Genomic DNA, 19107 nt, shown 5'->3' on the forward strand with positions numbered 1-19107 from the left:
TTTTAAAGATTCCCGAAGGAAAGCTGAATGAAGAGAGTTGAGGCTCGTGAGCATCTGCGTGGGTGTGGAAGCTGCTGGGAAAGGAGGTGCTCATGCAGTGGGCTCCGAGGAGCAAGGATGAGCACCCTCAACCACAGCAAATGGGTAGAGAGAGAGGAGCCCACTCCTCTGAGAAGAGGACAAGCCCCATGCTCAGGGAGGAAGGGCAGAGTCACACCAGGTCGCCAGCAGGGCAGAGTGGGGACAGGGAGGAGCCACGGAAATGGGCCAGGCCCCCTGGGGAAGCAGGAGTCTCTGCCAAGCAGGGCTGGCAGGAGCCTGGGGCCCGCAGCTCCCCTGGGGTCAGCAAGGCTGTGGTCACTGTGCTGGGCAGCGTGACTCAAAGAGAGCCAGGCTCCTCCACCTGCCGGCCTTTGGCCCTGATGATCCATTTTAAACTGTGGGTCCCAATTCCTTAGTGGGTCACAAACAGCACTTCCAAAGGTGAACTGAATAGAGAGAAAATAGCAATGTTCACTGCACACAGTGAACCTGCTCTGTATATGTCCCAGTCAAGAGGCAATGCACAGAAAGTATTAGAACGCTCCTCTTCCCACTGTGAGGTGATGGAAGGAATGAGGGGATGGTTCAGTTCACTCTAGATGGATATAGGAAAATAATAGATCATTCAAAATAATAAAGTATAAAGATTTTTAAAGTTCATTTGGGTTTCAAATAGTGGTGTAGATTTAGCAGTAATTATATGATTTATGAACACCTTGCTAATAAATTTTTTATAGATATTTAAATTATATGGAAGGAATATTCATCAGCAAAGCAGAAAAATAAGATGGCAATAATGTAAAGGCCTTGATTAGAATTACTTCAAAACAGTACTTATATCATTTATGTAGGTAATGAAAACAGAACCTAAAGACTACATCAGGAAAGAAAGGCCTCTTCATATGGGGTGCAGTCTGTGCCCTGAAGAAAATTTTATAAGAATATCCAGGAAATAACAACTTATGAATGGCTGGTGCTTTGGTAGACAGAATAAAATACTTCCTATTAGAACTGAAAAGGTAAGCAATAAACAGCTCTTTCACTTTTTTTTGGTACATTCAAAGGGATTTGTTAAACTGATGCATGGAACAGGTTTAAAATTTGTAACCCTTATTTCTGCTGATGGTAGGAATAAAATAATTTGCCACTAGGTCAGGGCATGGTGGCTCACGCCTATAATCCCAGCACTTTGGGAGACCAAGGTGAGTGAATGACCTGAGGTCAGGAGTTCAAGACCAGCCTGGCCAACATGGGGAAACCCCATCTCTACTGAAAATACAAAAATTAGCCAGGTGTGGTGGTTGTACATCTGTAATCCCAGCTACTTGGGAGGCTGAGGCACGAGAACTGCTTGAACCAGGGAGGTGGAGATTGCACTGAGCCAAGATGGCACAACTGCACTCCAGCCTGGGTAACAGAGTGAGATTCTGTCTCAAAAACAAAACAACAAAATTGCCACTTGTAGAGGGCACAGGCTGTTTGGGGCCATGCAACACTTTCTTTTCCATTTTGTTTAGAAAATGGCACTTAGATCTTCATGTTGGTGCCCACCACCTGCCTCCTTTAAGCCAACCAGCAGACCTCATCATCAGGCCACAGAGACACAGGGAGACACTTGCCAAGGGAGGTGCGAGACACGCTTTTTCATCCTTCTGTGAAGCTGCATGAGATGCTCCGCATCCCCACTGGATAGAAATTCAGCAAGCACTGCCCAGGCCTGCTGGGACACGTGGGAAGGCTGTGCAGAGAGACACTGGCGAAACGGCAGAGAGAAGTTGGGTGCACCCATATAATGTAGGCTGCCAGATCAAACCTTACCTGAAGCTAGCCCTTCTTCAGCCTTCTAGGTCAGGTAAGCTGAGACATATCCCTAATTGTTTAGGTCAGCTGGGTTTGGTTTTGTGTAGTAATCTGCAACTAAAAGTCTGCCTGAACACATGGATTGTGGTTTTTTAACCTCCAGTTTAGACATGTGGGGAAAGGGTTTGGTCAGTGTGATTCAGAGCCCAGCTACTCTCCCCTCTCTGTCTTTCTCCCCCCACTCACATTTCTCCTTCCCAAGGTGTCTGGGGTGGTGGATGATGACGCAGGGAGCCTATATACCCCCTGGCACCCGAAGGGAGGGTGTGTCTGCAGCTGTGGCCACCCTGCCTTTGTGGGCCTTGGCTTCCCATGTCCTTGCCCTGTCTGCTCTGTTGGTGAAATGTCCATGAAGGATTGCAGTGCATTCTGTGCTCTCAGCACAGCCAGCATCTGACATATGTCCTCTGCCAATTGGGCTCTGGCACTGGCTCTGGTGACACTGCTACCTCCTGAAGCTCAGTGGCACCCTCCCTGTGGACCTGGCCTTTGGCTGTCCATCTCACAGCTCTCCATGGGCCAGTGAGAACCAGGAAAACGTGGGCAGGGCCTTGGTTTCCACACCAGGGGAGTGCAAGACCCAGGGACCACAGGAACTCCCAGCCCCCTCTCAGGCTCCTTGGAGAGCACTGCTTCCGCCCCCTTGGGCTTGGCATTCCTAAAGACTGTGACCAAGCCTGTGGGGTGCTGCACTCCCCTCCTCTGGCTTTCCACCCCCACTCTGAGTCTCTAACCCAGAGGGGCTGGAGGAAGTCAGAGCCTTTCAAAGACTCTTTCAGTGTGCTCAGCTCTGGATTCTGCTCTCATGCTCTCCCCCTCAGCACCTCTTCCAAGCCAAGGAGGTACCCTCTCCCTCCTGTGAAGTGGGTCTCTAGCATCCTCTCTACTCAATGGCTTCCTTTATAATGCTAAACTCTAAAAATACTAGGCTTTGAGTCTTGATATTTAAAAGGAAGCTTCTGAAATTCAAAAATTAACAAAACAAAACACTTTTTGATCTCTCATGCCGATACTTTTCTTGTTTCTGCTGTGCTCTTTCACAAGTTCTAGTTGAAAGCCAGAGTTGAACACTGATTCCTTTATTCTCAGCTGTAACTCCCTCTCCCTCTGAAGTAACAGAGGCCTCAGCCCCACTGGGCAGGCAGTCTCTAAGTAGCAAGAGGTGCTGGGAATAAAATATGCGGTGGATGGTTTCTCTAAACTACCCCTGTGCTATCAAGTATTGTGTTCGATTAAAGCTGCCAATAAGGAGACTTCTGCTTCCAGGAAGGTTGTGTAAACACTTTCCCTATCCCTTTCCCAAGATACAATTAAAACCCTGGGCAAGTATAAGAGACTCAGAAAGCTGGAGAAAATAAAGCAGACTGGCCAGGGACCATGGGACCCAAAGAATTCCACAGAGGTGAGCCCCAGGTTTCTTTTTGCCTAATATATCCCAGACAAGCCAGTAGATTGGAAATGCCAATAACCACAGACAAAAACAACAACAAAACAAAACAAAAAACAAAACCTAATAAAAGCCTGCTCTCACTAGCCAAATGACCAGGAAAAGGACAGCCTAGCGAGAAAGAAAATCTTTTGACAATAACTATTCTACTCCAGCCAAACACTACACAAAAACCCGTGTTTTTTTTTTTTTTTTTTCAATCCCCCATCCCCACCCCCACCATCCTTGATACTTAGCCAAGATGTTTTTGGTAATTTTCCATCTACTGAACCCTCACCCTCTCTGTTGGCTATAATTCTCCAGCTGCCCCTGTGGTATCTGGAGTTGAGTTTAATCTCTCTCCCCTATTGCTATAATCTTCAGTAAACTCTCCCTTGCATGTTTAACTCTGATGCAATATTTTTTTTTGGACAAACTATAACATGTCAAAATGTATGGGTTAAAGCTAGAGCAGTGCTGACAGGAAAATTTATAGCACTAAAAATGCATACATGAGAAAAAAGAAAAAGTCTCAAAGCAATAATCTAAGCTTATACCTAAGGAGCCTAGAAAAAGAAAAGCAAAATAAACCCAAATAAAGCAGAAAAAAGAAATAATATGGAAATCAACAAATTGAAAATAGAAAAATAATAGAGAAAATCAATGAAAAGATCAATAAAACTGACAAAATTCTCACTAGACTGACAAAGAAAAAACAGAACATACAAATTATTAATATCAGAAATGAAACAGGGAATATCACTACAGACCCTACAGACATCAAAATAAGGAAATGTTACAAACAACTATACACAACTAAATTTCACAACTTAGACAAAATTACCAATTCTTCAAAAAACACAACTGAAATTCACCAAATATGAAAGAGATTATATGAGCAACTGTATAACTACTAAGAAAATTGTACTCATAATTTTAAAACTCTCCAAAAATAAATATCTAGGCCTAGATGATTTCATTAGAGGATTCTATCAAATATTTACAGAAGAATTAACACCAGTTCCACATGATATCTCCCAGAAAGTACAAGAGGAAGGAACACTTCTCAATTCATTTTATGAAAGTAGTAGTACCCTGATAGCAAAACCAGATAAAGACAGATTAACATCCCTCATAAATATATACATAAAATCCTTTAATAAACATTAGCATATAGAATTCAGCAATATTATTTTAAAATATATGATCCAACAATTGACCTGTGCACACTTATCCCAGAAAAATGAAGACTTAAGTATACACAAAAACCTGTACATGAATGTCTACAGCAACCTTATTTTAATAGCCAAAAACTAGAAACAATTTAGATATCCTTCAAAACTAAAGTACAACTCATACCCAGGAACTTCCGGTGGTAATAAATTACCCACGGGGAACTTAGTATCTGTCTTCAAAATATCATATATTTAAAATATATTATTTAAATATATTATTTGGAACAACTAATAACTTTCTTTAAAATTGTGAAAAGTGTCTTCTATAAAATACATACTCACTGTTAAAAATATTCTTAAGACTCTTATCTTAACTAGAAGAATTCATTCAATGTATTCATCAAAATCCTGCCATGTGACAGCTATTATGAAAAATGCTAGTTCTTCACACACATAACCTACAAATAATATTTAAATAATATATAAACTACTGGAGGAAATTCCTTTACCTAGTGAATATAGGCTGTAAGAACGAATGCGGGCCAGGAGTGGTGGCTCACACCTGTAATCCCAGCACTTTAAGAGGCCGAGGTGGGTGGATCACGAGGTTAGGAGATCCAGACCATCCTGGCTAACATGGTGAAACCCTGTCTCTACTAAAAATACAAAAAAAAATTAGCCGGGTGTGGTGGCATGTGCCTGTAGTTCCAGCTATTCGGGAGGCTGAGGCAGGAGAACAACTTGAACCTGGGAGGCAGAGGTTGCAGTGTGCCGAGATCACACCACTGCACTCCAGTCTGGGTGACAGAGCAAGACTCCGTCTCAACAACAACAGAAAGAATGCTACGTATTTTCCGTAAAAATTGCCCCCCAATAATCCGTTAGTTATATTTAGCACTCGATAACTAAGATGTAAGCCCCTGGTTTTACTCTTTCCTTCAATAACATTTACGGATTACCTATCAATTGGTAGACACCGTGCTTGTTTCTTGTAATAAAATATTGAAAAAAATTCAAGGAGCCTACAGTAGAGGGAAGGCAATCACTAGCAATGGAAAAATGACCACGTTAGGTAGTCAACACCCTGGGAATACACATCTATAATGAAATTATAGTAAGTTAAGACTGTGTAAGAATATGGAAATAGACCAAAGACACAGAATTGAGAGCCCAGAAACAGAACTGTGCATTTGTTGAAATTTACAAATGACAGAGGCATTACAAATTACTGTAGTTCTTATAATGATCTACAAACAGTTACCCAAATGGAAAAATAATCAGATCTCTACGTCACACCTATATTAGATAAATTCCAAGGAAATTAAAGACTCAATGTAAAAAGTAACTTTATTAAGAGAGAATTTGCTATCACAGAACACTATAGGTGGAAAAAAAAGAGAGAATTTGAGTATCTTTATGATCTTCAAGTAAGAAAGGGTTCCTTAAATGAGACACAAAAAGGTAAAAACTTTAAAGACTACAAATTTGACAATATTTTTTAAAAATCTGTAAATCAAAGACATAGAATCCAATCTGAGAAAAACAAACCAACCATCAACTGGGAGAAGATATTTATGTAAGTGAACAAGACTAGTATTCATAATACATAAAGAACATTTACAAATTAATAAGAAAAAGACAAGCCACTGAACTTAAAATGGGCAAAAGAGAAAGCGAGTCACTGAAAAAACTCAAATGACAGATAAACATAAAAATACACTGACCCTCATGAGTAGTTAATGTGAATTAAGCCATAGTAAGATATTAATCCACATCAAACTGGCAAAAACTTAAAAATTTGGTAACAACAAGTGCGGTGGTCTGTTGGGTAATGAGGTCTCTATCACACTGCAGGTAAGAATGTGAGTCGGTCCACTCAGGTGGAGGGTGTTTAGTGATGTCAGGAGTGTTGAATACTAGCATATCCTATGGTGAGGCAATACTGGTGAAGTGCTAGAGAAACCCTCGCACATGTTCAAGAATATTCATCCCAAAATTATTTTTTTCCTTGCAGCATTGTTTTTAATAGTGAAATAATGGAAACAACCCAGTATATCTGCACAATGACATACTATGTAGCAGCCAAGATGAATAATTTAGAGCTATGTCTGTCAACATAGATAAATCTCAAAAACAAACTGTTGAATGAAAACAGCAAATTTATAAGTACAATATGCTATCATTTATATAAACTTTAAAATAGCAAAAAAATACCATCTATCATTTAAGGAAATACATATATTTAAGAAAATATAAATAAATAAATGCAAGCATTAAAATGGGATGATAAAGACTAAATTTAGAATAGAAAAGGGAACTGAACTGGGAAGAACAGACTTGAGAAAGGATAAACAGGGACATTAAATGTACTAGGGCAGGTGGGGCACAGTGGCTCACGCCTGTAATCCCAGCACTTTGTGAGGCTGAGGTGGGCGGATCATCTGAGGTCAGGAGTTTTAGACCAGACTGGTTAAGATGGTGAAACCCCATTTCTACTAAAAATACAAAAAATTAGTCAGGTATGGTGGTGCATGCCTGTAATCCCAGCTACTTGGGAGGCTGAGGCAGGGGAATCACTTGAACTCGGGAGGTGGAGGTTGCAGTGAGCCAAGATCCTGCCATTGCACTCCAGCGTGGTCAACAAGAACAAAACTCCATCTCAAAAAAAAAAAAATGTACTCAAGTAATTTTGAAGCTCTTAAGCTGAATGATGAATACACACATATTCATTGTATTGGGCTCCATGCCTTGTTACTAGGAAAAGGGGTATCTCACTGAGCTCTGATGTGGGGAGGGGCAGGCAGACAGAGGCAGAGGGGTTAAACAAGGCTTTTGAGGACACATCGCCTGCACTGAAACCAGAAGAACTAGCAGGCAGCAACCAGGCCAAGAAAGCTGGGCTGAAGGACATGTTCAGGGATCTAGGGGCAAAAAAAGTTTCTTGACAGAGGTAACAAGGGCTATGGCTTGAAGGCAGGAGGTAGTATGAGAAATCAAGTATCAATGCTTTGATAATTATATCAAGGCATTATAATAACAGAACAAAGTGTTAATTTGACTCCAACCCAGCTATATACTAAAAGCTAGTACAAACATGCTAATGCAACAGTGAACATATATTTAGGGGGGACAAAAAAAACTAAGGGGGAGAAAGACTCATCAACAAAGGAACCAAAGCAAATATCCAGCTAAATAATCCCTAGGTTTTTATTAATTTATTTTTATTAATTTCCAACTAATACAGCTATAACATTTTAAAAATTAAATACTATGCTGCAAGAAAAATGAGAACTAAAGAATTCATAAAAATACAATGTCAAAGGTCAGATATTTTGAATTACATAATGTTGATAAATTCTAAGACAGTATCATGAGTGGCACTGTAGTGAAATGAGGACATTGACAAAAACTGGGCCTGCTGATGTAGAAACATTAGGAGAGACATCAAAGCCATGTGCGATAAGGAGGTATTGGATTTAAAAATGTGGCTCCTGGCAGTGCAATGGGAACAAAGGTCCTCAACGCCTTCTCAGGAGGAGGCCTTCATAAACAATGATAGTTCTAAGAGGGGCTTTCAAAACAAGGATTGACAAGATGATCCCCAAAGTATCCGAGTTGGGGAAAGAGGAGGATTTAGACAAACAAAAGACTCCATGACCAATTCATGCCCAGGGTGAAGAGGGTGACAGTCCAGCATGGGGAACAGGCTTGGCCCACATTGTCAACAGGCCATAATACTGCTCATGACCCCAAACCAAATGACTTTGAGACACTGAAGGACAGTTCAAGAGTAGATCACACACCCAGTTTTTCATTCAGTACACTCTTGGTGCCTACTGCATTCTAGCACAGAGCCAGGCCTGGAGAAGTGTCAGGGAAGCCCTCAGAAAAGGCTCCCATTCTCATGGAATTTACAATCCAGTGAGGTGAACAGAAGTACAGGATGTTATAACATAGTGTAATAAGCATTATGATAGAGGACATACAGGGAATATCTAGGAGGACACCAGACAGGTTCTAATAAAGCAAATATTGAACTAGAGCAATCAGTGAACTAGACAATATAGTAATAGAAACTATCCAAACTGAAACAGAAAAAAAATCTAAGGAAAAGAATAAAAGTGAGTTTCAGTGAGCTACAGACAAATTCAGTGAGCTATGCGACAAAATGACCTAACATGTAATTATAAGTGGAGTCCCTGAAGGAGAGGAGAGAAAAGGAGGACCATAAAAAGTATGTGAATAAATAATCACCAATAAAGTTTCAGGTTTGATGAAAACTATAAACCAAAGATCGAAGAAACTCAATGAATCCCAAATACAATAAACATGATGGCATATCATAATCAAATTTTTCAAAAATAGTGATAAGAAAAAAAAAGCTAAAAAGCAGCAAAGAAAAAAGACACATTATATAAAGATAGTGATGACAGACTTCCTATCAAACAATGTGAGAAGAAAGTAACATCTTCAAAATACTGAGAAAGAAAAAACTTTTGAGAATTTTATGCCATACAAAAATAACTTTCAAAAACCAAAGGTGAGGGTTGGGCATGGTGGCTCAGGTCTGTAATCCCAGAACTTTGGGAGGCTGAGGCAGGCAGAGGGCTTGAGCTCAGAAGTTCAAGACCAGTCTGGGAAACATGGTGAAACCCTATCTCTACAAAAAATACAAAAATTAGCCGGGCGCAGTGGTACGCACCTGTAGTCCCAGCTACTCAGGAGGCTGAGGCAGGAGGATCACTTGCGTCTGGGAGACAGAGGTTGCCATGAGCTGAGATCACACCACGGCACTCCAGCATGGGTGACAGGCGTGAAACCCTGTCTCAAAACAAATACACCCAAAACAAAAAACAAAACCAAAGGTGAAATAAAGACATTTCCAGACCTACAGAAGCCAGGGGGATTCATCAATGGCGGACCTACAACACAGGATATGTTAAAGGATGTCCTTTAGGCAGAAGGAAAATGATGCCAACAAGAAATCTGGTTGTAAACAGGGAAAATGAGAGCACTGGAAACAGTAACTACCTGGGTAGATAGATAGGGTTTTTCTTATTAATTATTGAAATCTATGTTGCCCAGGCTAATCTTGAACTCCTGGCTAAAAGGATATAGGATAGCAAGACCTCATCTCTAAAAAAAATTAAGAAGTTAGGCAGGCACAGTGGCACACATCTGTGGTCATAGCTACTCTGGAGGATGAGGCAAAAGGATCACTTAAGCCCAGAAATTGAAGGCTGCAGTTAGCTATGATTACACCACTACACTCCAGTGTGGATAAGAGTGAGACCCTGTGTCTAAAAAGAGAGAGACAGAGAGACACAGACACAGACACAGACACACACGCACACACATACACAAATAGTTTAAAAGTAAAAGAATAGAAAATACTGGCTGGGTGTGGTGGCTCACACCTGTAATCCCAGCATTTTGGGAGGCTGAGGTGGGTGGATCATGAGGTCAGGAGATTGAGACCATCCTGGCCAACATGGTGAAACCCCATCTCTACTAAAATACAAAAAAATAGTGGGGCATGGTGGTGCATGCCTGTAGTCTCAGCTACTCAGGAAGCTGAGGCAGGGGAATCACTTGATCCTGGGAGGTGAAGATTGCAGTGAACCAAGATCACACCACTACACTCCACCATGGCAACAGAGCGAGACACTGTCTCAAAAAAAAAAAAAAAAAAAAAAAAGGCCAGGTGTGGTTACTTAATGCCTGTAATCCCAGCACTTTGGGAGGCCGAGGCAGGTGGATCACAGGTTCAGGAGTTCGAGATCAGCCTCATGATCTCGGTTTAGGCAAAAGTTTCTTAGATACAATATCAAAAGCATGATACATGTAAGAACTTGTTGATAAATCAGAATTCATTAACACTTAAAACTTCTGCTCTTCAAAAGATGGTGTCAAAAGAATGAGAAGACAAGCACAGGTTGGAAGAAAATATCTGTCAAGCATATACCTGATAAAGAACTTCTATCTAGAATATATACTGTACTCTCAAAACTCAATAAGACAATAAGAAGTCCCCTTAAAATATGCAGATCTGACTAGATGCTTCACTGAAAAAGAAAAATGAATGGCAAATTAGCACATGTAAGGACTCTCTCCAGTAGTCATTAGGGTAATACAATTAAAACTGACCTAAAACTGCAGTAAGAAACCACACAATACATCTATCAGAATGGCTCGAATTAGAAAGACTGGCCATATCAAATGCTGCTGGAAGTGTAAAAGAATAGTAATTCACTGCTGGTAGGAATGTCAAATGGTAGAACCACTTTGGAAAAACAGTTTGGCAGTTGCTTAAAAGGTGAAACCCACACCTACTATATGACCTAGCTACTTGACTCCTTGGTATTTACCCAAGGGAAAAAAAAAGTATATATCCATATAAGGATGTGCAGTTGTTGGGATTTGCTTGGGATGGCTGGCAAAATATTAGGGAAATATTAGGGAAAGTTAGAAGATTATAGTCTCAAACCTTTTTGAAGGCTGAAAAGGTTTTAATAGAATGGGCTGAAGGCAGCCAGTTCATTATGTTAAACTTTAAGTCATAGGGTAAAAGATTAGGATAATAAAAACTTCCCCAGTTAAGTCTGTTTACCCCACATTCCTTTGTCTCTGACTGTTTACTCATGTAAACTCTGTGCTGGATGACCCTCTTGGGGGGAGGTTGAAGGGGAATTACCTGCTGATGGTGTTTATTCGGGGCCCTGGAACCAAGACCTTTTATCATTTGTAAAACCACTCTTTTAACTATGTTAATTATCCACAAGTGTGTTGACTTAGAACTTCTGTTATTAAATCCATACTGAATAAATGTGAGGAGCAGCAGCAAGTGGTGGCTGGTTGGCTGCAATCACCCTCTGAAAGCAGCTGACGACCAGCCCTAGCCCACTCAGATTCACCGTATTCTGGTGTGTGTGAGTGCATTTTATTCATCCGTCGTTGAGTCAGGGTCTGCAGGACAGACCTCCGCAGGTGGTGATCAACGTCTCACGTGGTGACTGCAATGTGACACTTGTCACAGCTGGCGCCCAAACAGGGACCCACCGATGTGATACTCGTCATATGCAGTGAATGTATGTAGTAATATCCCAAACTGAATAATATCCCCAAACTGGAAACAACCCAAATACTGATCAACAGATGAATTTATAAACAACGTGGGGTACACAGATTCAATGGAATACTACCAAGCAACAAAAAGAAATGAGCTACTGAAACACAGACCAACGTGGCTGAAGCTCACAATAACAGCAGTGTGAAAGGAGCCCTGAAAGGAGTCCGTGCTGTGTGGCTCCATTCACATAGGTTTCCAGAAAGTGCAAACTAATCTATAATGGCAAACAGCAAGTCAGTGGTTGCCAAACACGTGGGTAAAGGTTGACAGGTAGGGAGGGAGGTATTACAAAGAGACACAAGGATACTTTCACACAACTGGTAGCAATGACTCTTTTTTTCTTCTTTTTTTTAAATCTCCATATAAAGATCCAGAAGCAATAACTTTCTCTTGAGGGTGGGGGGGTGTGTGAGAAAATTAGCTTTCTGAAAATACTGAAAACCAGCTATAACCTACATATATATATATTTTTGAGATGGTGTCTCACTCTGTCACCAGGCTGGAGTGCAGTGGTGTGATCTCGGCTCACTGTAACCTCCTTCTCTTAGACTCAAGCAATCCTCCCACTTTGGCTTCTTGAGTGGCTGGAACCATAGGTGTGCACACCATGCCCAGCTAATTTTCTGTATTTTTGGTAGAGATGGGGTTTCACCATGTTGCCCAGGCTGGTTTTGAACCCCTGAGCTCAAGAGATCTGCCTGCCTTGGCCTCCCAAAGTGCTGGGATTATAGACATGAACCATTGCGTCTGGCCTGATTTTTTTTTTTTTTTTTTTTTAAGAGACAAGGTCTTGCTCTGTCACCCAGGGTGAAGTGCTGTGGTGTGATCACAACTTGCTTCAGCCTGGAACTTTTGGGCTCAAGTGATCCTCCTGCCTCAGCCTCCCTCCCAAGTAGCTACCATGCTCAGCTAATTTAAAGTATTTTAACATTTACGTAGAGATAGGGTCTTGCTATGCTGCCCAGGCTAATAATCTGATTTTTAAAAATATTAGTCAACTGTATTTTGTGCACTTTAAGCAAAAAAAAGAGAAAGTAATTGAAATTCTAGCCATTTTATGGAATTATCATGTACCCTACATAGTATTTTCTTAAATAATACTAGATTCAAGTTTTATGTGTAAGAAAGTAAAGGACAAATGTTCTATGAGAAAACAGAGGTGAGTATTTAAATAATCTTGGAGCTAAGGGCAGCCTGTCTAAGATGACACTAAGACAGAAACAATAAGCGATGTTGGTACAGGGGAAAGTCAACATAAAGATTGGAAAAGCTCTGCCACACATTTCTCAGGGCAGAGACAGGAGCTGAGAGCATTTTGGAAGGCAATTTAATAAATGCTATTAAAAGTAAAAATGTAATATCCTCTGTACCCAGTACAGTAATTATTAATTCCATATCTGAAAATCTGTCCCACAAAAATACAAGTACCAATACAATAGGACATACATGCATGGTGTTCATTGCAGCTTTACTCTTAGAGGGCAACAGCACAACATACCCACGTGTGGAACACACACAGCTAGAGTGGGACAGGGCTGTGTCTGGTGAGCTGCAGGGAGTCCCACAAGCTGTTGCTGAGAGCAAAAAGCAAGAGGCAGGAAAGGAAAATTCTAAATGTGTAAAATAAATAATGACAAAGTTAGTACATGTCTCTGTGTGTATATGTACAGATACATATGGGCCTGTATGAGATTATATAATAAGTCAGAAGGAAAATATGCATATAAGCTCTAGGCTGCTATTATGGTCTACCAAGAGCACTGGGAGTGAGGATGGAGGGCTGAGGTATGTGGGTGTGAGAGGAGTGTCTACAATAAAAACAGCATATATAATATGATCCCATTTATGTAAATATGTGTGTGCATAAAGAGATAAATTAGAGGATGGTCACCAAAATGTTAAAGATGGCTATAGCGAGGATATGGAGTTTTGAGTGACTTTTTACTTTGTTATTTGCATTTTTATATATTGTTTGAATTCTTTAGAAATATCATGTTATTTGTATAATTTTAAAAAGCCATTTTAAGTATGGCAAACCAGAATATATATCTTAAAAAGTAAAAGGCAAAAGAAAACTGGAGAAAAATAATTCAACATTTTATAAAGGGTTAATCTTTATTATATAAAGAGCTTTTCCATATCCATAGGAAAAAAATAAACATCCTCCAGAGAAATGGGCAAATGACAGGAACTGGCAATTCAAAGAAGAATAATTGCTTTATGTAGTCAACCTCACCAAATATTTAAAGAAATGGAAATTGAAAAAATGAGTCAGGAAAGTTAACCAAAATGAAAACTCCTTGTGTTGGCAAGGATTAGGAGACCAAGCATTTCACACCCTATGTGGTGGGAATGTTATTTTTGGTGAGGAGGCTAATTTGGCAATGTAAAGCCTTAAAAATACATATACACTGTGACTTAGAAATTCTATCTCTAGGAAATTATGCTACAGGAATCAACAGAAAAAAAGTATCAAAAATGTTTATGGTATTGGTTATAGTATTGGTATTGCTATTGAAGTTGGTATGGTATTGCTAAGGTAAAGTACAAGTGTGTTTATGGTATCTCTACAAAGTAATTAAAACTGCAAACAATGTAAATGACCATCAATAGGGGTGGCCATTAAATGGAATACAATGCAGCTGTTAAAATGATGACACAGACTTCCAGGTCATGGCTGAATGCACATGTTTTGTTTATATCCCATCTTTCCAAACATTCAACTGAAATAACAGAAAAATAAACAGGTAAAATTAGAGCATCACTGAGAACCTGGGAGGAGTGCTACTTGCAAACCAGACTTTTAGAAACCTCTGCAAGAAATTAACTGAAAATGTAATGGAGAAAGAAACTTATAACTCTGTAAAAGCAAAAGCAAGGACTTCTACAAAAAGTTTATCAGCAGAATTCCTAAATAACTCCTAGATAAGAAGTATCAACTAAGAGAAAACTACAGCAGTTGTGGTTGGTTGAGAAATCAGCCCAAGGGCAGCGTGGCAGCAGCGCCTGCACTCAGAGGAGATGGCACTGGTGGTCACGTTGATATTGATGTTGGTATTGGTATTTGCATTAGTATTGCTACTACTACTACTCTTCACTAAAGACCCCAGAAGAGCTCCCTAAAGTGTAAGGCAGAGACAGCTGGCAACCCAAGAGCTGACTGACCAAGAGTGGACATCCTTGCACCCAAGAGGCCACAGGATCAGGGCAAACAGCCCATCCCAGCCTCTCTTCCTCTTCCCCACACAGTCCTTCTGCCTGCATGTACTCAGTACACCATCTATGCAAATGCCTGGATGAAGGCCTGACCATTAATGAAAGGAACCCATGGACAGACACAGGTTACGGAGGGAAGGGAAAGAGGACTAACATTTGCTTATTCTGTAAACCTCCACATACCTGTATTTATTTACCATGAATATATATTTATATTTATATATATTAGTGTGTACTTAAATCATTCACGTATTTAATTCATATATTTAAATCTAAATACAGATTCAAATCAATATTTATTAATGTATAATGATATCAAGAGATGTTAAAAAAGCATGATATAAAATAGCATGGCTTTATTTTTGTAGAAAAAATTGTATTTTATAAATATATGTGCTTAGCAAAAAGTGTGGAAAGGTAGACGCCACAATTCTGCATGGTGGATAACAAGTGACTTTTTATTAGTTTTTAATTTCTTTTCTGTATCTAAGAAACTTTTCTGTAATGAGAAAATGAGTCTTTTTTAGTTCAAAATATAGACTCATTTAAAAAGTTAATTGCTTTAAGTGTTATTAAAGCTGCATCATAAGTTCAAGGGCATTTACCGCTTTTTTTTTTTTTTCATCAGAGATACAGCTTCAACAAACACCAAAATCTGGAGCTGGTCATCATGGCGTCAGATACTTTAACACATTTCTGGAAATCAGAAATCACCTGCCTGGCACAAATCTTAAAAGGAAGAGGGGAGGGGTGCCCTTTTTGCCCTCACACTGGAGTGCATGGGTTTCTGGGTGTGAAGCCCTCCCTTGCTAACTCAGCACTTCATGAGAAGAGGGCCCCACTATCTTGTTCTCCCACTCTGTTCTCAGAATAAACAGAATAAAACACAACATATCAGTATGAAGTCCCCTCTTGGAAACAGAAAGTGCACAGGCAAACACATATGGAGGCAAAACCTCAAAAGCAAGGTATGGAAAACGGCGTTTAACAAAGACAGTTGTTTAAACAACTTACAGGATGTTTGGCTGAAAGTCTTCCAGTCACAGTTCCAGTCTGATTCCATGTAGAGGAAATGGAGCCCTTTATTAGTTAAGAAAAATCAGTGTAAACTCTGGCAATGCTATACGAGGTCAAGAATGAGGCAGAGCCTCCACCCACAACACACAACACTCGCTGCTCCTCCAGAGGCCAACAAGCTGCTGGCCCTAAACTTCCAACCCCGAAATGTCCTTGGGGTTACAAAGCTCCTGATGTGTGATCAGGGAAGGGTGAAGAAGGAAGCTTCCCCCATCCCATGTAGGAACTGCAGCAGGACTTGACATCACTTACAATCCTGTGCATGGGGAGAGGAAGGGCTGTTGGGCTGTGGGGAGCGTGGTGTGGGCTCAAGGTGGGGCTGTGCATCACATGTTCTGTCACTGGCTGTGTGAACTTGAATGAGTCAGAGAACATCCCTTGACTGCAGTCTCCTCAAGTCTGAACTAAAACAGTATCATCTTCCTCACACAAGTCCAGAACAGAGATGCAATAATGGATGTGAAAGCAGGCCAGCTAGAGCTTCCACATGAACAGAGGGTTCAAGGCATAATGTCAACCTATGCTGCAAGGAGACCTAAATAATACCAACAACATGGTTCACAGTTTCAAGAATATTAGATTATTTCATTATTTACTAAAATTACAAAGCTTCTGGCAGGGCGCGATGGCTCAGGCCTATAATCCCAGCACTTTGGGAGGCTGAGGTAGGTGGATCATAAGGTCAAGAGATCGAGACCATCCTGGCCAACATGGTGAAACCCCGTCTCTCCTAAATACAAAAATTAGCAGGGCACAGTGGCACGTGCCTGTAATCCCAGCTACACAGGAGGCTGAGGCAGGAGAATCGCTTGAACCTGGGAGGCAGAGGTTGCAGTGAGCCGAGATCGAGCCACTGCACTCAGTCTGGACGACAGTGAGACTCCGTCTCAAAAAAGAAAAAGACTACAAAGCTTCTGTATGTATCTGAACTCATACATAAACCACAGTCCTAACCGTATTATTTTTCTGTAAAGCTTGTTACCTTTTTCATGCAAGCTAGTAATCCGTCTACAAAGGTTGACTTGATCTTGTGAACCTAAGGTACGAAGACAAGAATAATCATTTTCTTTGTTTAAGTCCTTTTTTTTTTTTTTCTGATAAGGAGTCTCGCTCTGTCACTTAGGCTGGAGTGCAGTGGCGTAATCTCAGTTTACTGCAACCTCCACCTCCTGGGTTCAAGCAATTCTTCTGCCTCAGCCTCCCAAGTAGCTGGGGTTACAGGCATGCGCCACCACACCCGGCTAATTTTTATATTTTTAGTAGAGATGGGTTTTCGCCATGTTGGCCAGGCTGGTTTCAAACCCGTGACTTCAGGCGATCTGCCCACCTCAGCCTCCCAAAGTGCTGGGATTTCAGGGATGAGCCACTGCACCTGGCCTGTTTCAGTCTTTAAACAGGAATGGTGTGAATGGTGTTTCACAGAGTGTCAGTCACGTGCTGCTACTGTCACCTTGGATGACTCCGGGAGGACCTGGAATGACCTTAGGATTAAATAACACTGACCCACAGAGAAAGATGTCATTCCACTCTAAAAATACATCTAATTCGGGTATATCTTTACCAGAAAAAAAAAATACATCTATTAATTCTAGAGTCATTCTAGATTTACAGGAAATTTGCAAAAATAAACAGATAAATACCCTGACGCAGTGTCTCCTGTGGTGGCCCCTTCACATCACTGCAGGGAGAAAGGGCCAGGCTGGGGCCAACTTGCTCCCTCATGGCTGCCAGGCCCTCAGGATACAGCAGGCCACAGGCTCAGTGAATACTAGGACCTATGCTGTGGGCAGTGGCAAAAGCTAAAAACGTGGTTCACAACCAACAGAGAACTTCTGAAGGAAATGGCTGGTGTATGAACAAAGAAATGGGAAATAGCCAGGGAAGGGAAGGGGGCCGCTCGTGAAATCCCTGATAAATGTAAATGCAAGACAGCAAAACACTGCTATGGTATAGCCTTGCCAGACCTAGAAGCCAGGAAGGGGGTTGTGGGAGAATTCTGGACTCGGTGCTGCTGGGCGTCTCATGCACACCGCTGTCACACAGCTGTGGTGTGCACCTGCTTCCTTCTGATTCTTCATTGTCTTCTTCCATTTATGACTCCTGAGGTTCACGAGTGGGGCTGATAGCAGACTTGGGTAAAATCACATTGCGGCACAAGTAAACGGTGCCAGTACAAGGTTAACCCGACAAAACTCTTCCCCTGAGAACAGTGGGAGGGCTGCTTCTGCCATTATAGATTTCCGTTGAAAGACACAGGGCCATATGGTTCCCCTTCAATACCCTTCACTTACAAAAAAGTTAACTTACCTGCCTGTATTCCAAAATTATCTTGGGTAATGGATGAAGATCTCGCAGAGCATTTAACTAAAAATGAAAATAAATACCACCAATATAATTCTTTCATTTTAACATCTTAAACACTTATTTTAATCTGGAGAAAGTCCTTGTAATAAATGGTCTAACTGAGCACATTTTTCAAAATAAAGATGCATAATAAACTCAAGTTTATCAAGTGTCTTAATCCTAACCCCTTACAAAACCATTCTGTTGTCTACATGGGCACTAAAAGCACCTCAGACAAGCTTGGAAATAAGATTCCTCTTGAGATTTAAATGATGAAATATAAATCTAGGGTAGGCAAAATCCTATGTCAGTGCCTACAAATGTGTAACTCGGTAACTGCATAATTTCAGGAAGGAGTAATGAATTATGAGTTTAAAAATTAACTTTAAAAATCAAAATATAACATACCTACAAGAAAGTACAAGATAAAAAAAGAAAGTACAAGACACTAAGAAAAGTTTGTTAATTATCACAAAGTGAACACATTTGTTAGCCACCAGCCACAGCAAGCAATGAAACATTCCAATTTCCCCAGTAGGTACTGGCTCCTTCCTCAGAGCTAACCACTACCTTGACTTCTGCTACCACAGGCTACCTGTTTCCTGTCCTTTGTTCAGTATTATTTTTTTAGGGCTCATCAATATATGAAGCAGTATTTCATTTATCTGCACTGCTGTGTAGTATTCAAGCATACGAATGTAGAACATTATCCATTCCACCTTTGATGAATATGTGTTTTTTTCCACCTTAGGGCTATCATGAATAATGCTGGTACAGAGATTTTAGTTAATATATGTCCACAGTTCTGTGGAATACATACATTAAAAAGTGTGAAATTG

General features: G+C 40.7%; 1 protein-coding gene across 1 annotated transcript in view; it reads right to left on the reverse strand.

Moving 5' to 3' along the window:
* The window catches only part of POLN (DNA polymerase nu), a 157990-nt gene that overhangs the window by 70958 nt on the left and 67925 nt on the right, over positions 1-19107 (reverse strand). Inside the window, 3 exon segments of the mRNA XM_017539023.2 lie at positions 15863-15928; positions 16908-16961; positions 18233-18289. Of these exon segments, the coding sequence (XP_017394512.2) occupies positions 15863-15928; positions 16908-16961; positions 18233-18289 (177 nt within the window).

Source organism: Cebus imitator, unplaced genomic scaffold (assembly GCF_001604975.1).
Source record: "Cebus imitator isolate Cc_AM_T3 unplaced genomic scaffold, Cebus_imitator-1.0 Scaffold117, whole genome shotgun sequence".
NCBI classification, from domain to species: Eukaryota; Metazoa; Chordata; class Mammalia; order Primates; family Cebidae; genus Cebus; species Cebus imitator.